Source organism: Rhagoletis pomonella, unplaced genomic scaffold (genome assembly GCF_013731165.1).
Source record: "Rhagoletis pomonella isolate Grant_MI unplaced genomic scaffold, Rhpom_1.0 Rhpom_scaffold_00003, whole genome shotgun sequence".
In the NCBI taxonomy this organism is placed as follows: domain Eukaryota; kingdom Metazoa; phylum Arthropoda; class Insecta; order Diptera; family Tephritidae; genus Rhagoletis; species Rhagoletis pomonella.
In genome coordinates this window covers 85,094,772-85,115,214 of record NW_023458557.1, presented here as the reverse complement: position 1 = coordinate 85,115,214, position 20,443 = coordinate 85,094,772, and the positions used below count along the sequence as shown (strand labels likewise).

At 32.7% G+C, this 20,443-nt stretch overlaps 1 protein-coding gene across 1 annotated transcript in view; it reads left to right on the top strand.

Moving 5' to 3' along the window:
• LOC118735705 (tyrosine-protein phosphatase Lar) overlaps nucleotides 1-20,443 on the top strand; it is a gene marked incomplete at its 3' end in the record, with an annotated part of 988,245 nt that overhangs the window by 885,858 nt on the left and 81,944 nt on the right. The window contains 1 exon segment of the mRNA XM_036465626.1: nucleotides 18,407-18,599. Within this exon segment, the coding sequence (XP_036321519.1) occupies nucleotides 18,407-18,599 (193 nt within the window).

Genomic DNA, 20,443 nt, shown 5'->3' with positions numbered 1-20,443 from the left:
TATAGTAAGGGACTTTTGTTGTAGCTTTTTCACTGCCAACTACCGCAATTGCTTAAAAGTCGACAATGTAAGACACACGGAGAGACAACACATAATTTGTCATTTCAATTGCATACACGAATGGGCAAATGTATGTTTGTAATAATTAATGTGCTTATGGTATTTCATGTACATACATATGTATGTATGTATGTATGCACATACGTAAGAAACATATCAATGCATATAATATCTATGCACTGAGATATTAATTTCAAATTGATTTAAACGATCATATACGCAAATGTCTGGCTGTCGTAAAATACACTCCAGGCGCATTAAAATGAATAGGTTAACCCTTTCAGGACTATAAACCTATTTAAAAAAAAGTTATGATTTGAATTGCATTTGCGATAACACAAAACAGCTAATGCAAATGTAAAGTTGTCATTCATATTTTCTCTTTAAAAAAATATTTTTGGTCCTAATTATATATTTTTTTTTTTTAATTTCATAAAAATATTAGACGGAAATGACAAAATTTCATTTTTTCCACAAAAATCAAAAATTTTCCCAAAACAAATTGTTTGCAATATTTTTAAATTTTGGTAATTTTTACAGAATATAATTTTATTCCAAAAGCCCAAAATAACTTAAAAGAAATTTTTTCTCACAAAAGATACATTTTTTCAGAGACATAACAGTTATAAGTTTTATCTGAAAACCGTTGTACCATAACAGTTATTAGATGAGAAATATTTTTTATTTCGCCTATAAGAGTTATAACCCAAAGTTTACATTTTACTTTGCCTTATAACTGCTATGCAGGAGAAGTATATTTTCCGTCGCCAATACCAGTCTAATACCAGTTACTTCACTCCTACTCTTTTATTTTCATCATTTTGATCTTCTCCATCTTCGTTTTCGTTCGGATTTTTATCTTACAACGTTTATCAGACAACGTAAAAAATAAACGTTGGGCAATAACTGTTATCGAGCAACGTAAAAAATAAACGTTGGGCAATAACTGTTATCAAACAACATAAAAATAAACCTTACGTTATAACTCTTATCGGCGAAATAAAAAATCGTTTTCTCTAATAACTCCTATGGAAGTACGTTTTTGTTAAATTTGAGAATTCGGGAAATGTTTTCAATTTGTAAATTCAAGATAACAGTTATTTTTGGTCCCTAATTTTTTTTTGTAATTATCTCAAAACAAAAAATTATCTGCTTTTAAAACTTACCTGAATGAAAATCTTTATTTTCTATTTTAGGAATCAAAATACTTCTAAAAAAATTATTTCTCCCAAATATACTCTTTACCCAAAAATATTTTTTTCATTTGCCATTTTTGTTAAATAATTTTTTATTTAATATAAATATATTTTATTCATTCTTCAAAAAATATTTTTTTTTTAAATCCTTAAAAAAAAAAATAAAAATAATTATGTGTATCATCTATACATACATACATACATATTGAATTTTTTTATTTCTTCTTAAAACGAATTTATCTCAAAAAAATAATTCCACGATAAATTTTATTTTTCCACAATAAACTTAAAATATTGTTTTCCAAAAAAAGATATCATTTATAAATCTCTGGTATTTTTTTTCAAATTTTTGTGAAATATGTTTTTCATTTCAAGAAAATCGTTTTTTCTTATCAATGGTTAGTTTTGAATAGTTTTGATAAAAAATCAGATTTTTTCTTAAAAATTATTTTTTCTAAAATCCCTGAAATTTTTATTTTCAAATAAATTGGGAGAGTATTGGTTAAGTCAAATTGACTTTACCTGCTTTATTTTTTATTTTTTCGCTCACAGATAATAATTGTTATTGACTTTTAACGCTAGTATAGCTTTTGGGTTTTTAAATCTTAATTGAAAAGTAAAAGTCAATATTAATTATTATCTTTGAGCTCAGAAATAAATATCAAATATTAATTATTTATTTTTTCTTCTTAATCGCCTACTCAGTCCAAGGTAGCACACATGATTTGTTCCTGAGCAGTTCCATTCTGTAGCTTTTATCCTTCCAATATCAGAGTAAAGTAATCACAGGAAATGAAGTCGTCCTGTCTGAAATCTCGTTTGGTATCATTGGGGATCCTTTCCTATCCCGCTGGTGCTGGTGGTATTCCTTTTCAAAGATTTGGCTAATCGTGATTTTCTGATAGCCTCTGAAGTTTGCAATATTATATTCCCATCACTTCCTGAACGGACTGTAAGCCCATCTCTCCAGGAAGAGTCCCCAAATTACACAAAGGAACTCCTATTCCCTCCCTGTACATGGAAGTGGCCTTAAGTATACTCTGCCTTACCAATTCATCAGCCCTGAAATTGCCTGCGATGTTACAATGTACTGGCACCCAAATAAACTTTACTTGGAAATATTCCGAGCGGATTAAGAGCGAGGTCAGGTATTCCCCCGCTTAGCTGTCAGACTAGATATTTATACTTCTAATCGATAATACACTGTGGCGTAACCAATTGGCTTGTTTTTTATATCGGCCATCTATGCTTAAAAAATGCTTCAAAATCTGGTCTACCGAATACGGAACGTTTCTGACAGAGTACTCCTCCTTCAACTCTGGTATGAAGTCGAAGTATTGAGAAATGCCAGAAGCTCGTACACCGGTTTGAAGTAGAAACCAAAGTTTCATAGCCTGGTAGCTTCCAGGATAGCTTTCTGCTAAGGATCCCGCCCAAGAACTTGACCCTATCAGAATGTATGAGTAATACGCCACCTATCCGGGGAAGCTAGGCATATGGGTACGTTCACACAGAAAACGAAGTCGAACGAAGCGAAGCCATTCCAAGCTGAGTGAAGCTTTCAGCTTGCTGTAGCTATATGAAAGTGTTCATACAGCAAGCTTTTCCAGAAGCGTTTTGGAATTTAAAGCAAGGCAGTTTTTAATTTAAAATTTTCTATTTCATTTTTCAGCTTCATGATGCTTTACAACTTCATTTTACAACTATTCTTTTGAATAAAGTTGAGGAAATATTTTTGCCGCTTTTTAATGAGGGAAAGTTTTGTGGTATCTTTGCCACCGAGTCCATGAGAAAAGCTCTGCTTCGCTTCGTTCAGTGTGAACACCTTCACAGCTTCGTTTTGTTGGTCTTTCTAGGATTAATAGCAAATCCGCAGCTGGCAGACCAGTTCGTGGCTAAATTTAGGCACCGCTGCATACGATCATATTTTCAAGCCGTTTCAGTTCGCGAATGACACTGAATAACATATGTATTTGGGATAATGGACGTTATTGTACAAAACAAAGTTCCATTTGGCTTATTTATTTTTTACATCTTTTTGTTCTCTTCGCGTCTATACATAGCGCGACAGTTAAAATTGTTTTAAATAGCTCTTGCCACTATGCCGTGTTTATCCCACTAAAAAATATGACAGTTGTGCAGCATTTCCATCCTTCCTTGCTTATTAGTAAAAAGACAAGTGTGATTTTTTTTTAACTCATTGACTTGTTGAATCTGTATAAAATTCTCACACTCGAAGCTTTCAAATACTTTAAATATCATAAAATTTTAATCTTTATAATATCTAACTATCTATTCATAGTAAATTTAAATTTTATCACCCAATAACATTGGCTCCTTTAATGGCTTAATATATTTCAAGCCAAATCAAATCAACGCGTTCGTTCATTGAATGAAACAATGGCCTGAATTTACAGTCAGCGTTAGCAATCTTCTACATACAATTGTTGTTTTTGTTGTGTACATCGCGAATGCAATAAATCAGCATGACCTGAAATTGATATGCCTGCACAATCAATCACAAGCACAATAATATTTGTTGGTACTTACGTACATGGAGCGTTCCATACCCAAACGGACGGGGTTCACACTTCATGTGTTTGATTTGTTTCAAATTTTTAGGGTTGATGCATAAACAGAAACAATAAATAAATATGAAATTTGAGATTGACTAATACATTTTTAAAAACTTTCCAGCAATAAAAAAAAACATATCGATTTAATAGTTTTCCAAAGATCTCAAGAACGGGGCGAGGAGAAAATAAAAAAAAAATCACACATACACACATCAAAATTCTCTATGAAAAGAAATATTTAAAAATTTGTTTTTCTTTAAAAATTTTTCACATACAAATTTATTGATAAAAAGTACAGGTTTTTGAAAATATGCCATCTCAAAAAAAAATTAAAAAAAAAATCACAATGCAATGCGCAATATTTAAGTATAGTATTATGGGGTGCACTCTAAAATAATTTGAGTTATGAATTTTTTTTACACCGAAGTTGAATAAAATGAGTACACTACAAATTCACAAATTTTTTTAATCTTTTTAGAATTGTTTGGAATATGCAATTTTGTAGCCCATTAAATTTTAGTATATTTAATAAAGTGCAAGTCTCAGGCACGGTGGGCAGGAAGCGAAGATAGGTTGCATAAAAATGTCGACAAAATCTGAAAGCAGGGTTGTATTTGTTGATATCTTAAGGTTAAGAATCCGCTTAAATTGAAATCCTAGCTGCTCCTGTTTTAAAGATATCCACATTTTATATACTTCTGATAGGATATATTTGCAAAAGAGGAAGGCGTACTTCTCGATAATTAGAGCATATTTATACGAAAAGAAATCTAATACAAATCTGTTCCCCTTTTTTAACTCACTAAAACGGATCAAATCAATGTGAAACATTTTCATTTTTTCCTACCGAAAGAATAATTGATCGAGATTTATTGGGCGCTACCGGTATACAACTTAGATAAAACACCTCAATTACCTTTTTCTGTAGCGTGAACTTTCTCATTACAAACACTTTCAATATCGCAATATATGTGTGTATGTATACAATATTGTATGCTATATAATACGGTAGTAATTTTTTATTAAAGGTTTGTTGCTATAAGCAAGTAGCGCAGGCAAGTCGCACTGCGCTTGTGCAAGAAATAAAAATGCTCTAACTTAGGCCAACGGTACTCCTCATAATAAGTAAATAAATTCAAAGCTTGTATGAGATTTATTTTGGTATTTATGTACTCTTCTGTCAGGAAATAATGACTATTGTACATCCAGAACACAAATGCGATCATAAAGAAAATCGCATGAAAGTATGCGCTTTGTGTGTAGGGCTGCCAGACGTCCCGGTTTTCCCGGACATGCCCCGGTTTTAGACTATTTGTCCCGGTGTTCCGGTCCAACCTTAAAATGTCCCGGGTTTCATTTAAGTGTCCCGGTTTTCGATTTGATTGCACAAATTTTGCTTAAAAATGACTACGCTGAGAGAAAAAACGCGTTTTAATATTAAGAAAAATTTTATGAATTTACTGGGGGAAATAACGCATAGTAAACATGAATATTTTTTATTTGATTATCGTTTTGAAATGTTCGTACTTAAAAACAATACTTTCATACCACGCTTGCCACAATTTGCTAATTTCCAGAGCGTCAGGGTTCAAATCCCATTACAGACAGCATGGAATTTAAATAAATTTTTTTTTTTTAACTTAATTATGAAACAGCATCCGTTAAGTGCAAAGCGCTTCATTTTAATATTGGCGTATTTCAATTGAATATTTCTATACTAAATACTAAAATTTGTATACTTAAATTATTACGAGTTGGGTTGGTGCTCTTTCATATGCGATTTTTTTTTTAAATGTAGCACGTTTTGCATAAGCAATAGTTGATGATTAATATAAGTATGTACCTAAATACGTTAAAATGACATGCACAGAGTTTTACAATTATAGCAAAAGCCAGAAGTTTTGAAACAAGCTCACAGCAACGAAACAAATGACTGAAATTTTAATGTTGCCTTGTATTTATTTTTTTTTTTTTTCGTGAAACCTAGATTACTTATAAGTACCGTGCCGTACAAAATTATTGGCTCGGAGACACTTTCATCTGATCACAATTTCTAATCAGATCTTTTAGAAAAATGTTTAAAATGTAGCTTTTGAGCCAATTAGTAAAGTGCAAGTCTGAAGTTACCAGAAAATTTCGTTGATTTTTTGCAATTATTTATTTTTTGCTGACAGTGTCTTCCACATACAAAAAAATGTCGAACATAGTTTGTATGGAAGAAACTCTCAGTAAAAACAATACCAAATATATTGCCTCGTTCAAAGCCATGAGCAAAATCGTGAATACATGGTTTTCCGCAAAACAAGCGGATCTTAGTAATTTTGATAAAAATCTTAACGAACTCCGCACAGCTTTGAAAAGTACTGGAATTTCTCAAACTGTCAAAATCCATTTTATCCTTAAACATTTAAAGCAATCTATTTCATTCTTGAATATTTGGTATAGGATTATGGTCCGAGCAGGCCGGGAAGTCAGTTCATAGGGAATTCATTAAATTCTGGGATAGATTCAAAATAAATATGATTGATAAACCAACTTTTGTGAGTCGCCTGAAGAAAACTGTAATGACATTTTCATTCCAGCATATATAAAAACTTAACTAAATAATAAAATATTTCAATACTAAAATGTGTGACTATATTATATGGTAAGCCAACAAAAAAATAAAAGGAAACAAAAAACAAATATAAAAAAATAAAGCAAGAAAAAAATATTAAAAAAAAAAACCAAAAAAAGAACAAAGAGGTGCAAAGGAAGTTGCCTCTACGTGGTGCGCCTTGGAAACGATTGAAATCGGCTAAAAACTTACATAAACTTATATTTTCACATAATATATATACACACATTTACTCACACATACATTGTTGAATATTTAATGCACAAGGATGTTTTTCTCTTTCGCAAAAGTCGGTCCTATCATAACTATGTAAAATGTGGATACCTTTAAAACAGGAGCAGCTAGGATTTCAATTCAAAGGGATTCTTAACCTAAAAATATCAACAAATACAACCCTGCTTTCAGTTTTTGTCGACATTTTTATGCAACCTATCTTTGCTTCCTGCCCACCGTGCAGGCGTTTGCATAGCTGGCGTTAATTTTATTTTTCCTTTTGGGTTGTTGTTGTTTCCGACAGGGTGGGTGTATGATGTATTTTGGAACGAATTTCCGTCATCCCTTGTCGAATTTGGTTTGAAGACAATTTTTTATTTATTATATTTTTTTTTCTTTGAAAACTCTCTCTCGAGATATTTGGAAAACTATTAAATCGATTTGTTTTTCCTTTTGTGCTGTAAAGTTTTTAAAAATGTATTAATCAAGCTCAAATTTCATATCTATTTATTATTAATGTTTATGCATCAACCCTAAAAATTTTAAACAAATCAAACACATGAAGTGTGAACCCCGTCCGTTTTGGCATGGAACGCCCCACATACATATGTATGAAGTATATGAAAAGTAGGAGACAAAGCACACACATGCAGTTACAAACATATGACTACACTTACGTGTATGAATAGCGTCGAATCCATACATAAATTGCAGTAATTAACGAATATCAATTGCCAATATATTATCTATTAAGGTGTAAGTATTGAAGGACACAAGGAAAGGGGTTGTTGCAAATGTAATTACATAAGTATGTACTTACATATATATGTACTTTTGACAATTTAGAATTTTTTTTTCAGACAGCCAAACCACTAATATAATTGAATGTAGGAACGCACTGAAAACTAAATACCTCGCGGAACGAATGTACCACTGACATCGTACAAGCTCGGGCTAAAACAATATAGCTGCAGGGACAACAGGCAGAAAAGCACATCAAATCTTCTGAACTCGGAGCGCTTCCGATTCTGACTGGTAATAGTAGAATGGGCTCTCCGGCGAATCACTATCAATCGCAGATGTTCTGACGATGGAAAAATCACAAGTGTCGGAACACTTTTTTAGCCACTGTATAGATTTGGTTAGACTTAGGCAGTAGTATTTATCGACGATCTGTCAGATCTACTCCACAATGCGCCATTAGGCAAATTAACTAGTTTTATATCTACATAGGTAAACGTTCGGAGCCAATATTGAGCATTCTAAGAAGTATCACAAGCCAAATTGTGCTTCCATTTGAAATCTGAATGAATGCTGCCACCACAACCAAACCTAAAGTAGCGCATGTTCAATTTTCTTCTTTTTCTTTAATCGCAAGCTTGATATAGAGCATCTAATATGCCGGTGCGCCACGTGGTTCTGTTTCTGACAATCGCTTTGAGCTCCTTCCAGCTTAACCTGAGTTGCTACGCCTGCTAAGCGACTGCTTTCAGGTCTGTCGGGAGACCTACACTTGCTGGTTAGGGGATTCCATTCAGCTCATCCACTTCCATTCCCCTCTACGAATCCAGATGTCAAGGGGCTCTATGGTTGCTTTTCTGAGCAGGTCCTCGTTTTAGATTCTTTTAAATTTGCACAACTCAAAATTCGTAATTTTTGAAATTATGCGCTGAGAACGTGGCCCTAAGCAGGTTAAGAACTTCAACCTATGCCCATAGAGGTTTAATCCGCAAAAAGCCTCTAGACTGGTGAGCCCGAACAAGCCTCGAGCGACCCAAGATGTTATCCTCGTCATGTACCGTGCACCTCTCTCATCAGCTACTTCGTCTGCCTACTACACACTGACTCCCACACCACATCCGCAAGTGCCTCGAGGAGGCTGAGAGCACAGTTTACGTTCAAAAAAATTATTTGCAGCTCGTTTTACACTTTCCATCTTCAGTTTGAAGATGTACCACGAAAATGTGTCGCTTTGCTTAAAATATCGTACACAATTTCGACTAAGCTATAGGCTGTCTTCAACTCCAATCTACCAAAAGCGGCTTTCAATCAGTTAAGAGGCAGTGTGTCGGTAGAAATTCCACTACTGACGCAGCAATAAATTCTTTCTTTAACAATTTATGATGGCTTTCGAGATGACCGTTTACGCTTGTATAAATTTTCAATGAATTCCAAACTGCATATGAAATGAACACGCCATCTCTTAACGCCGATTCTAATTGAATTCATGCAGGGTGAATGGGTTCAAAACTCGAAATCAAGTTTAATATGATATTTCACATTTTTTTATGGCAAATAAAGAGACCCGTATTTTTTTGTTTTGCGAGAAAAAAAAATTCGCTGAAAATTTTAGAGTAAAGTGGTTCTAGAGAAAAACGGCTGACAATTTTTTTCAAATCTTTCTATTTTTTTCAAAAATCAATATTTTCCAATTCGGTTTTTTGATTGTAGAAGTGATTTTCATGCTCTATATTTGCATCCTTGAAAAATTTTGAACATTAACAAAATGGCGGCCATTTTTTGGAAAAATCGACTTGGTTTTGTAAAAAACATCATTTTTTTATTTTCTTGAAAAATTGTTTTCGATTACTAGATAAAAAAGAGAACTTTTTCCAACAGGTTTGATGGCCGCTAAAACGTCTTGAAAGTCGTAGGAATTTTTTTTCTGAAAATAGGAAGACTCAGTATTTTGGGTAATGTAGCGCAATATGTTATTCACATAAGCATTCTGTTTCTTGATCTCAGTAGTACTTTTCATATGGAAAAGGTAAATAATAATTAAGGTTGAAAATAGCAAATTAAAAAAATTTTTGCAGGTTTTTTCTGGAAAACTTTTAAGTTGTTTGTATAAAGACTTTGTCTGAGAATACGCCCAGTGATATTTTCCAGTTAATAATTTTCTAGAACATTTTAACCCTCTAGCGACCTCCCAAATGGCATTTTACTAAGGTGGTTTTAAATGTTCTACAAAATTATTTCACGTGAAATTTTACTTATGTACCCAAATATATATGTATATATATCGCAGCAATATGAACTTTGACCCTTTTTTCACTTAATCTAAAAACACTCAGGCAAAAAGTTGCAAACTTAATATGGTCATAAAGAAAATTTAGCTGAGAATGCAAAAAGATTTCGAGTATTTATTATATGGGTCAAGGTCTTTCATACTGAATTGGAATATGTCCGCCCCAAAAAATGTAGTTGCACTGTTTATCTAATTTTCGCAGATATCCTGAGATTCCAGTCTTCGGACATGTATTACACAGTTCTCTGTCGCCGGTTTTTAATAGGTCAGCTGGTTTATCGTAGGATGCTTTAACTTTGTTGTTTTCTCTTTAGTTGAATGGCGAATAGTCTACGTTCTTCTTCATCGCACCACTATTGCTATCCAAGGGAATTGAGGAGCATTCAATTCGCATTCAAAAAAAAAAAACCTTAGTCATATGCCTTCACTAGCCAAATATAAAAACTTTAAAAATAATTGCATGTGTAAAAGAGAAAGAAATATCAAAAAATTTACAAAATATTCCATTAGTTCAAATTCTCTTGAGCATTCGCATGCCTACGAAAGCTGCATGCAAACTTTCTTAAAACAATAGCTCACGCTGCCTTATGCAAAGTCAGCCCAATTTCTAATATAAATAATCACAATTGTAAAAGCTAACAATGCAAGGCTTCTCAATTGAAAACATAACAATACCAGCGTACAAAAGCAATGCACAAACAAGTAAACAATAAACAGCGCAAACAACAATAAGCCACAACCAAAATCGAAGCAACAACATTAGCAAACAATGAATAATAGTGCAATAAATAAAAGACTTAAATAGGTGGAATAGCAAGAAAAAACAAAAACAACAACAAAAGGACAAACAACAGCGTCAACGCCGCAAAGTGGTCGGAGAAGCCGTGTTTTACGCGAATAATTAGAAGGGCTGTTACGATTATAATAAAACTGCGGGATCGTATAGTATTGTATAGTTTGACAGTAGAGAGCTGTCAAATGAACTGCCAATTTCTATAAAATTAAGAAATTTTTTTTTGAAAATACCACTGATTACGTTTTTTGACATGCTGATCACGAATTGTATGTTAAATTAAAACTTTGAGAGTTGACAGCTGTCAAATAAACTGTTAATTTTTCTAAAAATTGGCAGGTATTTTTTTAAGATGCCACCGATAAGGGTTTTAGACACGCTAGTCACCAATTAACGTCAAATTAGAAAAACACAACAAAAACAAAATTTTATTTACTATATAGAAGGGAACATATCTAAAATGAAGTGAACATTTTTTTTTTTATTTTTTTTATTTTATATGAAATTTGTCATTTCGAAAATTTGAGTTGTCTCATTTTGAAAGAAAGTTATTCAGGTTTGAATATTGAAATATTTCCGACGCCATATTGAATTTTTCATTTTGAATATTTAAAAACTAGTTTGAAATTTGTAATGAGCGAACTTGAGAACCACTAAATACCAAATTTCATGAAACTTCAGTAATTTTTAAATTCTTGCATGCCATATTGGATACGTTATTGGATTTTTGAAAATTGACTTCAGCTTTGTTAAGATACGTCTTACTTGTATAAGTGATACGATGCTTAATGTAGAATAAATTACATTAATCTTTAATATTTGAATACACTTTATGTTATTTGGAACAACTGTCAAAGTTGATCTAGTGAAATAACGCCACTCTTTTTGGAGCGAGTATGCGCGGATTTTCTTTTCATAGATCCTTAAAGGTACCTTTGAATTAGTTTTTTGGTAGAGGAATGAGGATTCAACTCGGCCCTACAAATTAGTTACAACATTTTGAAAAAACTATTTCTTGAAAAAGAAGCCGTGTTATTAAGGTGTTGATAATTTAGTAACCAAGTTTTATTATGCAATATTTCATATAAAATCATTATTTCCCATATTTTAGAAGTAACACCGAGCCAGAAATTAGTGTTATAATTGAAAGTTTTCAAAAAAAAAAAAAATGTTAAGAAAGCTCAACTCAACTCATAACTGTTAGAACGTGCCACGATCCAGTTCATTGAATTAAACGGATCAGCGGATATAATTGAAAATACTTATCAGTTTTAAGTTCGTTAGACATTTCTGAACAAGAATAGCTTTATTCCGGTTAATTTATCACAGTTTGAAAATATGCTTTTTCGCGTAAAACATGGCTTCTCCGACCACTGTGCGCCGTGAATAACTAAGTATTTGTGAAGAAAGTGAGAATGAATGCGAGTATGCAATCGGAAGTGGGTAGGTGGCGTTCTAGGCGCTAAGGCGTGCTGCATACATACATATATATATATTTAACTATTGTTGGGTGTTTTGGCGTCGAGTTGACTACTCAACACAGTCATAAATCGATTAGGTTAAAACGATTGAAATGCGAAATCTGTGAAGCGAGTGAGCAGTGGAGAGCAAGCAATGGCAAGCAAGTGACTCGTATGTCACCATTAATTTGCGGCACACTTGTACACTACGTATATACACAGGCACAAATGTACGTATGTATGTAAATTCTAAATATGTATATAGCGATGCACGCATAAATATAAATACTTATATATATTTGTTTTACCTTTCATAGGCTTGTTTGCCCACCTAAGCGCTTGTATGTATAAGTAATTAAATTAAACTAGAGCCTAGTATATTGCATATGCGTATACATGTACATATGTACATATGTGCATGCGTATGCCAAAGTAAATGTTATTTGGCGTAAATAGCTGTCTATACAAGTCTATATAGAGACTGATATGTGAACAGCAATGATATGTTAACACACTTACTTGAAATTGAGCTGCCAGCGCCTTAAGTTATACCACACATAATCAACATAGAATGGCTTTATTAAACTGTGGCTGCACCAATTGAGAGACAAGCATAGATGCGCACATCTGTTCATAAGGTTATAGGCTTGCATTGAACTGCAAAATTGTCTGAGGCATCACATATGAATTTATTTACATATGAACGTATTTACATATGTATGTATGTATGCATGTACATTAGGCTACTTTACTAATTTATTTATTCCAGATAAAGGACTGTCTGCAATTCTCAAAAAAAAAAATTCTTATAATTATTGGTCAACTTTCATTGTGGCGTATTAATATTTATTTCATTAGTGTTATTGAGCTTTGTACCACGATTTGTTTGTTAAGGAAAAAAAAAAAAAAAAAACAACAAAGTTTAAGCGGTAGAAGTTTTAGCTGCTATTTCGGAGATCTCCACATCTCCTCGTCAGACTTCTTTTTTCTAGACTTCGGCAGGGATCGAACCCGCATCATCGATGTGCAAAGTCAGAAACGCTAACCACAGTGTCAATGGAGGTCCTGGTTTACTTTTGATCCTTATTGCACTCCTTTCAACTTCGAGATCATGTATAGATGTAATTTCTGTCGTAGACGTATTCACATCTTGCACCGTATGCAGGCGGAAGAATCCCAAGTTTTTTTATATGTTCCGGTGTATCAACTCTGAAATGAAAATAAAAGATGTGTCATTTTGTATTATAATGGACGTTCTGTGTCTTCCGTGTGGTGTTGTAGATTAACTTAGCATTACAATCGTTGCGGCATTAAGCGAAATTTCAAAGAAAAGTTCGTTCTCTGGAGTGAACGAGAGTACTTATCGATGAAGTTTTTCTCTCACCGCACTTACGCTTCCTTATGTTGTATCTACGAATAGTAGACGACATAAAGACCTATGGTATTCTATCTTATTACGTCCATCTATTTTTTTGCATAGCGGTGAGGCACTTCCTTATGTAGTCCTTGCGTTATTCTCGAAATCTTTAAATGAATGAGACATTTGTTCTAGTTATACTCGGTGCTACACATACATAGAATATTTTAAATCTTTTAATTGGGCGAATGCCCTAAACAAGATATTCTATATCAGATAGTTGGAGAGAAATTAAAGGATTTTGAAAGGAAACTTCTTTAGCGACGGTTGGTCGGTTGGGAGTAAATTGGCAAATTCAACGGAAATTGCACACGGAAATGGTGCAATGAAAATGATGCAACGGAAATGGTTGGGACAGAAACAAGTGCTTCTTGAATGTATGTTATTAATTAAAAAATAAAAAATTGCTAATAAAAGGTTAAAGAATAACACTTAGCAAAAGACCAATACAAGAATGAAAGTAAAGGTGAGTAGGTACATAGAAAAAGAAAAGGATTAGGCAAAGATAAAAATAGAAAAGAAAAACAAATATGCATAAAGATAAAGTCAGAAATGAAGACCAAGGTAAATTTAAACAGTTTACTTATATATATAAGGGCAAAGGTGAAGGGGAATATGTAGATGAAGAAAATGATAAATATAAAAGTAAAAACAAAGATAAATATAAAGAAAAAGATGAGGATGTGGATACCGATAAAAGTACAGTTGAAGATAGAGGAAGAAAGATTGAAATAATGGTAATTATAGAGAAAAGGATATATGTAGATAGAGACACAGAGACTCAATCTGTGAACTATTTTGGGATTTTAGAGATTTTCGGAATTCTCGGGACTTATCGATATATTAATAGATATTCTTATCGGTTTTGTTATTGATTAATTATCGATTTTATTATCAATTATTTGTCGATTTTGTTATCAATATTTTTATCGATTTTGTTATCGATATTTTTATCAATTTCCTAGTAGATTTTTTGTATCGATATTTTTATCGATTTTCTAGTTGATTGTTCTACCAATAGTATTATCGATTTTGCTATCGACATTTTTATAGAATTTGTCATCGATTTTTATCGATATTTTTATCGATTTTGTTATCCGTTATTTATCGACCTCGTTATACATATTTTTATCGATCTTGTTATCGATATTTTTATCGATTTCGTTATCGATATTTATATCGACTTTGCTATCGATATTATCATTTTTATTATCGATTATTTATCGATTTTGCTATCGATTATTTATTGATTTTATTATCTATTTTTTTATCGATTATTTATCGATTTTCTTATCGATACTTTTATCGATTTTGTTATAAATATTTTTATCGATTTTGTTATCGATATTTTTATCGATTTTCTAATCGCTTTTTTGTATCGATATTTTTATCGATTTTGTTATCGATATCTTTATCGATTTTCTAATCGATTTTTCTACTAATATTATCTATTTTACCGATTTTGTCATCGATACTTTCATCGATTTTGTTGTCGATATTTTTATCGATTTTGCTACCAATATTATTATCGATTTTGCTATCGAAATTTTTATCGAATTTGCCATCGATTTTGTTTTCGATATTTTTATCTGTTTTGTTATCGATATTTTGTTGGATGTTACTATCGATTTTGTTATCTATAGAGTATAAATATAAAAATGAAGATAAAGAAAAACAGAATAACATATATAAATTTAATTAGAACGAACAGGGGTACAAAAAATATAACCTTAAGCAAAACCAGATGTATGTATGTATGTACATATGTATGTATATTGGTTATGAGACAAAGTAGACATGTAACGTAAGTTTAACTTCTCCAGTGTGGCCCAAGCGCACTTACTTTTTCTCTGTGAATATCCCCGAATTTTTCCAAGGCAGTAATGGGGCTTCTCTGCAGATTCTTGCACTTTTGCTGTGCGCCTAACTAAACTATTTCTACCTACATGCGATGGGATAAACCTTTATAGCCTGGGCCAAACTGATCTGGCCTAAGCGCGATAGGAGAAATCAGTTAAGTCTAGGCTGATCTAGGCTAAGCGCGTTAACAAGATTGTTGCAACATTACTGTGGACTGCGTAGCGAGCCTGAGTTGGAATGATGAGGATTCGTTTTCGGATTCGGCTAAACTGGTTTATTCGAAAATCAAATTGCCCGGTACATATGCATAACTAATTATTTATCTTTGTTGTTGTTTTCTTAACAATGCTCAGCTATGTTGTTAGCAAGTTGGTTACCAATTTAACTGAATATTTCGACTATTTGTCGCTACTGTGGTTACTTGGCTGAATTTAGTTTGATAGCGCGATGCTGCCGCTGGTTAACTACATACATAGTACATGTATATACACGGCGTATGTTGCCTAATGAAGGGCAACAACAAAAACAATATCCCGACAACATATATGTACATACATACATTGCAACACTGTCGCTATTGGCTTCAAGTAAACATGAGAAATTGATTAGATAAAGGCAAGTGCATTTCATTATTGAATCTACGCGGATTGGGTGTATGTAACTAATTTATATGTGTATGTATCTATATGTGTAACAAATTTACCTCACCCCTAGATAGGTAGATTACAGTGTCGAAACTTGCCTTCAGGAAAGCATGCACTAAACATTTAAAAGGACTGAGGCCCTCTGTACCTCGAAAGATAATGTTTTTTTCGGCATTGTTGAATTTTATGTCACTCTAGGAGGCAAATCTTCTCTTCTTTGATCTGGCTTAACTTTATTTTCTAATTAAAGAAATATCACGAAATACTTTCCTACCGCCTGTCTCTTGCACTATGAACCGATCGTACAGTGAAGATACTTAGAACCATTCTTTGGAAGTTTTAACTAACATCATACTCTCGAGCACAATTATCTTAGCGATGATAGCCTTTTGGCTAACCAGGTCTCTAGTTGGCCTTATCCATCAGTTGCTAACCCACAGGATTGTGAGTTTTGAACTAAGGGTTGTTATGTTACGGAGAAAAGCCTACATGGGCGGGAGTTATCTTCGCTCCCATTCTTTATACAAAAAATTAAGCCTCTTATCTTTTATCCATAATGAATCCTGACACCCAGCGATTTTTAAAGGAAAGTTTCAGCCGCATATTGAAATTATTGGAATGACTGAGAAATACTCCCCATATGATTATCAAACGAGGGAGATTTAAAAAAGCTTTATTTCAATAATATTTTTAAGGAGGGTTGCCAGATGGTTAGAAAATATAAAATCACTTTAATTAAAAAGTTAACTGTTTTATTTCTTTGTGGGTATCAAATGGACGAAGTTTAAGAGAGCTTTATTTCGAAAATACTTTAATAGGCTTGCCACCTGTTTAGAAATTGAAAATCACAATTTGTTATTTTACGTTACACTTATCCAATACCTCTTTCCATACAAATTATGCATGTCGATTTTATTGAGAAACATCCTATCTCAGTATTCGGTTTAAAAATGCCCTAACTCACATTAAAATGTATTGAAAATGTGCAGATATAGGGCGTTTTTGAATCGGCAGCTGAGATAGGGCGTTTTTGAAACGAATTCTAAAATAGGACGTTCTTCAACTAAATTCTGAAATAGGGCGTTCTTTAAACGTTTTTTGAGGTAGTAGTGCATTTTCGAACAGCCTGCCAAGATAGGTCGACCTTCCAATCAGCAGTCGTTATGCAAAGCTAAACTCCCATAAAGAGTAATATTTATCTTAATTTTCTAAACTAAATATTTAATAAATATACGATAGAAAGTGGGTGGCAATCCCATTCAAAAATATTTTTGAATTGGGAATTTTCAAAACACTTTCCACATTTTAAATTTTCTTTAATAACTTTAAATTTTTTTTTAACAGACGCTGTTATAGCCAGCATTTTAAGAATATCTCTAGACGTCTCTTGTCTATGTATAACTAACAAAAATGCATTCTGATATGCAACTTTTTTACATTTCTGTGAACAATGAAGTTTTTGAACCGGCACCATTTTATGTAAGCAATTGCTAGCAAATCTATTGTCTAGTATGCCACATTGGCCATTTCCCTTTGACAATGCCTTTAACACATGACAAACACAGGCACAACTGCATACAGACAATATGGTATGTGAATATATGCATGCATGTACAAATTTATATGTACATTAGGGCGGGTCAATTCGTTTTTTTTACTATGCGCATATAGCATATTAGGATTCTACGTGTAACTCTAAGCAAATTTTCTGAAGAAACCATAGGTCTAAAATCAATTTATAGTTTGCCAAATTGCGAAAAAAGGTTTCGAAGAGAATGGGAAAATAATCACTGTTGCGCCCTCTGGTGGAAGTTTTAAGAAAAAGATAAGTGCAGAAATGGATTATTCATACCAAAAAACCCCTTTTTACACAAAATTTAAGCACTTCTTTACAATACTACAGCAAAGTGCTGCGGAAACCTATTTCTTTGGCAAATTTGCTTAGAATTACACCTAGAAACGTAGACCCGCCCTAATGTACATATATTCCATAAGTGTATATATATTTACACATATGTAACATACACGTATGTGCATAATCCTTCAACTTTAGATGCCTGCAAGCGGGGCTATTTAAGAAAGCAAGCAACCAGCATTTAATAATTGACCTATTGAGCTAAACTGCTTAGGAAATAAAATCAAGCACTTATGTATGTTTGTGTATGTGCTATGGTGTGAGTTCGAAGCAATGGATTAATGCCTTTTCCGTAGGCTAAAATGTTAACTGCCACTCGCACTTACAGTTTACTTGGATTGACAGGCGTGTGTATGTCTGTATTATGCATGAATCGAGTATTATAGGTCAGTATCGTTAATCAAATGGTGCTGAAATGGCCTAACAATAGATTACAGAATAAAAGACTGCAGCTTAAGGGAATGCCAAGGAGTAGGCATATCTGAATTGAAAATTACGAATTAACTTCTACGGTTTTTGTTAACTACTTATACATATATACTTACATATGTACACATAATATACATACGTATCTCTTTCTACATATCCATTCAATTCCCTTATGCTTCCTTCTCACTCCATTTACAGGGCTACAAAGTCTACTACACCACAAATCCCAATCAACCGGAGGCATCTTGGGACTCACAAATGGTGGACAATAGCGAATTGACAACCATTTCGGAATTGACGCCGCATGCCATTTACACGGTGCGTGTGCAAGCGTATACCTCAATGGGAGCCGGTCCCATGTCCACACCGGTGCAAGTGAAGACACAGCAAGGTGAGTGCGAAATGTATACGAAGGTTATTGAAAACTTTTGGTGTAAACTGGTGTCATCATTGTGTTTGAAATTTGATTAAATGTCGATATAAGTGTAATAACATCGGTAATAGTAACTTTGAGCGGAACTTTTACTGGGAATCGGTTAGTTGAATGAAGTCGGTTAAAAACGTTTTGATTTAAAGAATTCGGCGATTAACAGGGTACAAGGCATGATATTTGTCAATTCTGACAACTATCTTGAAAGCTCTTTTCTGTCTTGTGAAAGACTAACTGAAAGATCAGCTAACGGGGTGGTCTTGGCGTTATTCTGTTTCACTTTTAGCAATAAGTGTTTTAAAAATTAAATTAGATAACAAAATATATTTTATTTAAACGATAAAAACAAAAGTTAAGAGAAAATTAAATAAAAATGAAAAAAAAAATACTAATCAAAAAATATATATTAAAAATCTTCTTAAAATTAAATTACATTAAAAATTTTGTTTCTTTTCACAAGAATAAAATCTAAAAATTAAAATAAATCTAAATAAAAAAGGAAAAAATAGATAATAATAAATAATGAAGAAAAACTAAATAAGCTCATAAAAAATTTATATTTTTTCAAATAAACAAATCTAAAAAAAAACTAATTACAACGGCAAATTAAAAAAAAAAAGAAAAATGTAATAATAATTAAATGAAAATAAAAAATATAGTTATATATTTCTCCTTCTAAAACAATAAAATTTAAAAATAAGAATATTAAATTAAAAAACATTTAAATAAAAAAGAACAATTATAACTCTCTAAAAATTAAATTAAAAAAAGAAAAATCATTAAAAACTAAGTTTCTAAAATTTAAACGAAATTAAAAAAAAAAAAAACAAGTAAGAAAGTCTAAGTTCGGGCGGAGCCGAACATTAAATACCCGGCGAAAGTATTAAATATGTTTTATCACCTTTCCGAAAGCTGCCGCTAGATGGTAAGCCGGGGTGTATCAATTTTGAGTAAACTAGCGTCCTTCAATTTCGAAATATTGAAGTTTCAAGCATTTCTAAAATTTACCGTTATATGAAAAGCGGCCGTAATTTTAGTCCGATTTCAATAATTTTCAACGCTTTTCTTCTATGTGGCAAGCACAATAACCATACCGAGTTTGGTACAAATTGGTAGAACGCTTACCGATATAAATATATGTGATCATAAGTGGGCGGTGCCACGCCCATTTTCCAAAATTTTGCATAAATTAGCTTAAATATTTACTGATTTATCGAAGATTTCGTATTTCTCTAAATTACCCTAATATGGAATGTGGGCGGGGTTATTGTCCGATTTTAAAAATTTTCGGCCGTTTGGTATGCTGTACCAAGGCCAACAACTGTGCCAAGTTTGGAAGAAATCGGTGCAGCGGTTGCCAAGATATACACATGTAACCATAAGTGGGCGTAGCTGCGCCTATTTTTCCACAATTTATAATATTCTTATTTTTCGTCTAAAAATCATTGTAAATATTAATTTTGAGTGAATAATCTGCAGTAGTTTATAAAATGTCGCAGTTTTCGTATTTCTAAAAATTATTGTTATATGGGAGGTACCAAGTTTCGTTAAGATATCTTAATTTTTACTCGAGTTATCGTGTGCACAGACGGACGGACGGACGCACGGACAGACAGTCACCGCTTAATCGCACTCGGGTATAATAAATAAATTTAAAATACTTTCGGCTTTCTCTCAAAAAAGCTCTTCACCATGAAAGTTGGCAAGGGAGCTTTCTTTTGTATGCCGTTCGTGCCAGAATAAGGAAAATATTTCAAACTGTCTTGGCTACTGTATTTCAATTGTCTTACAAAAGACTTTCAACT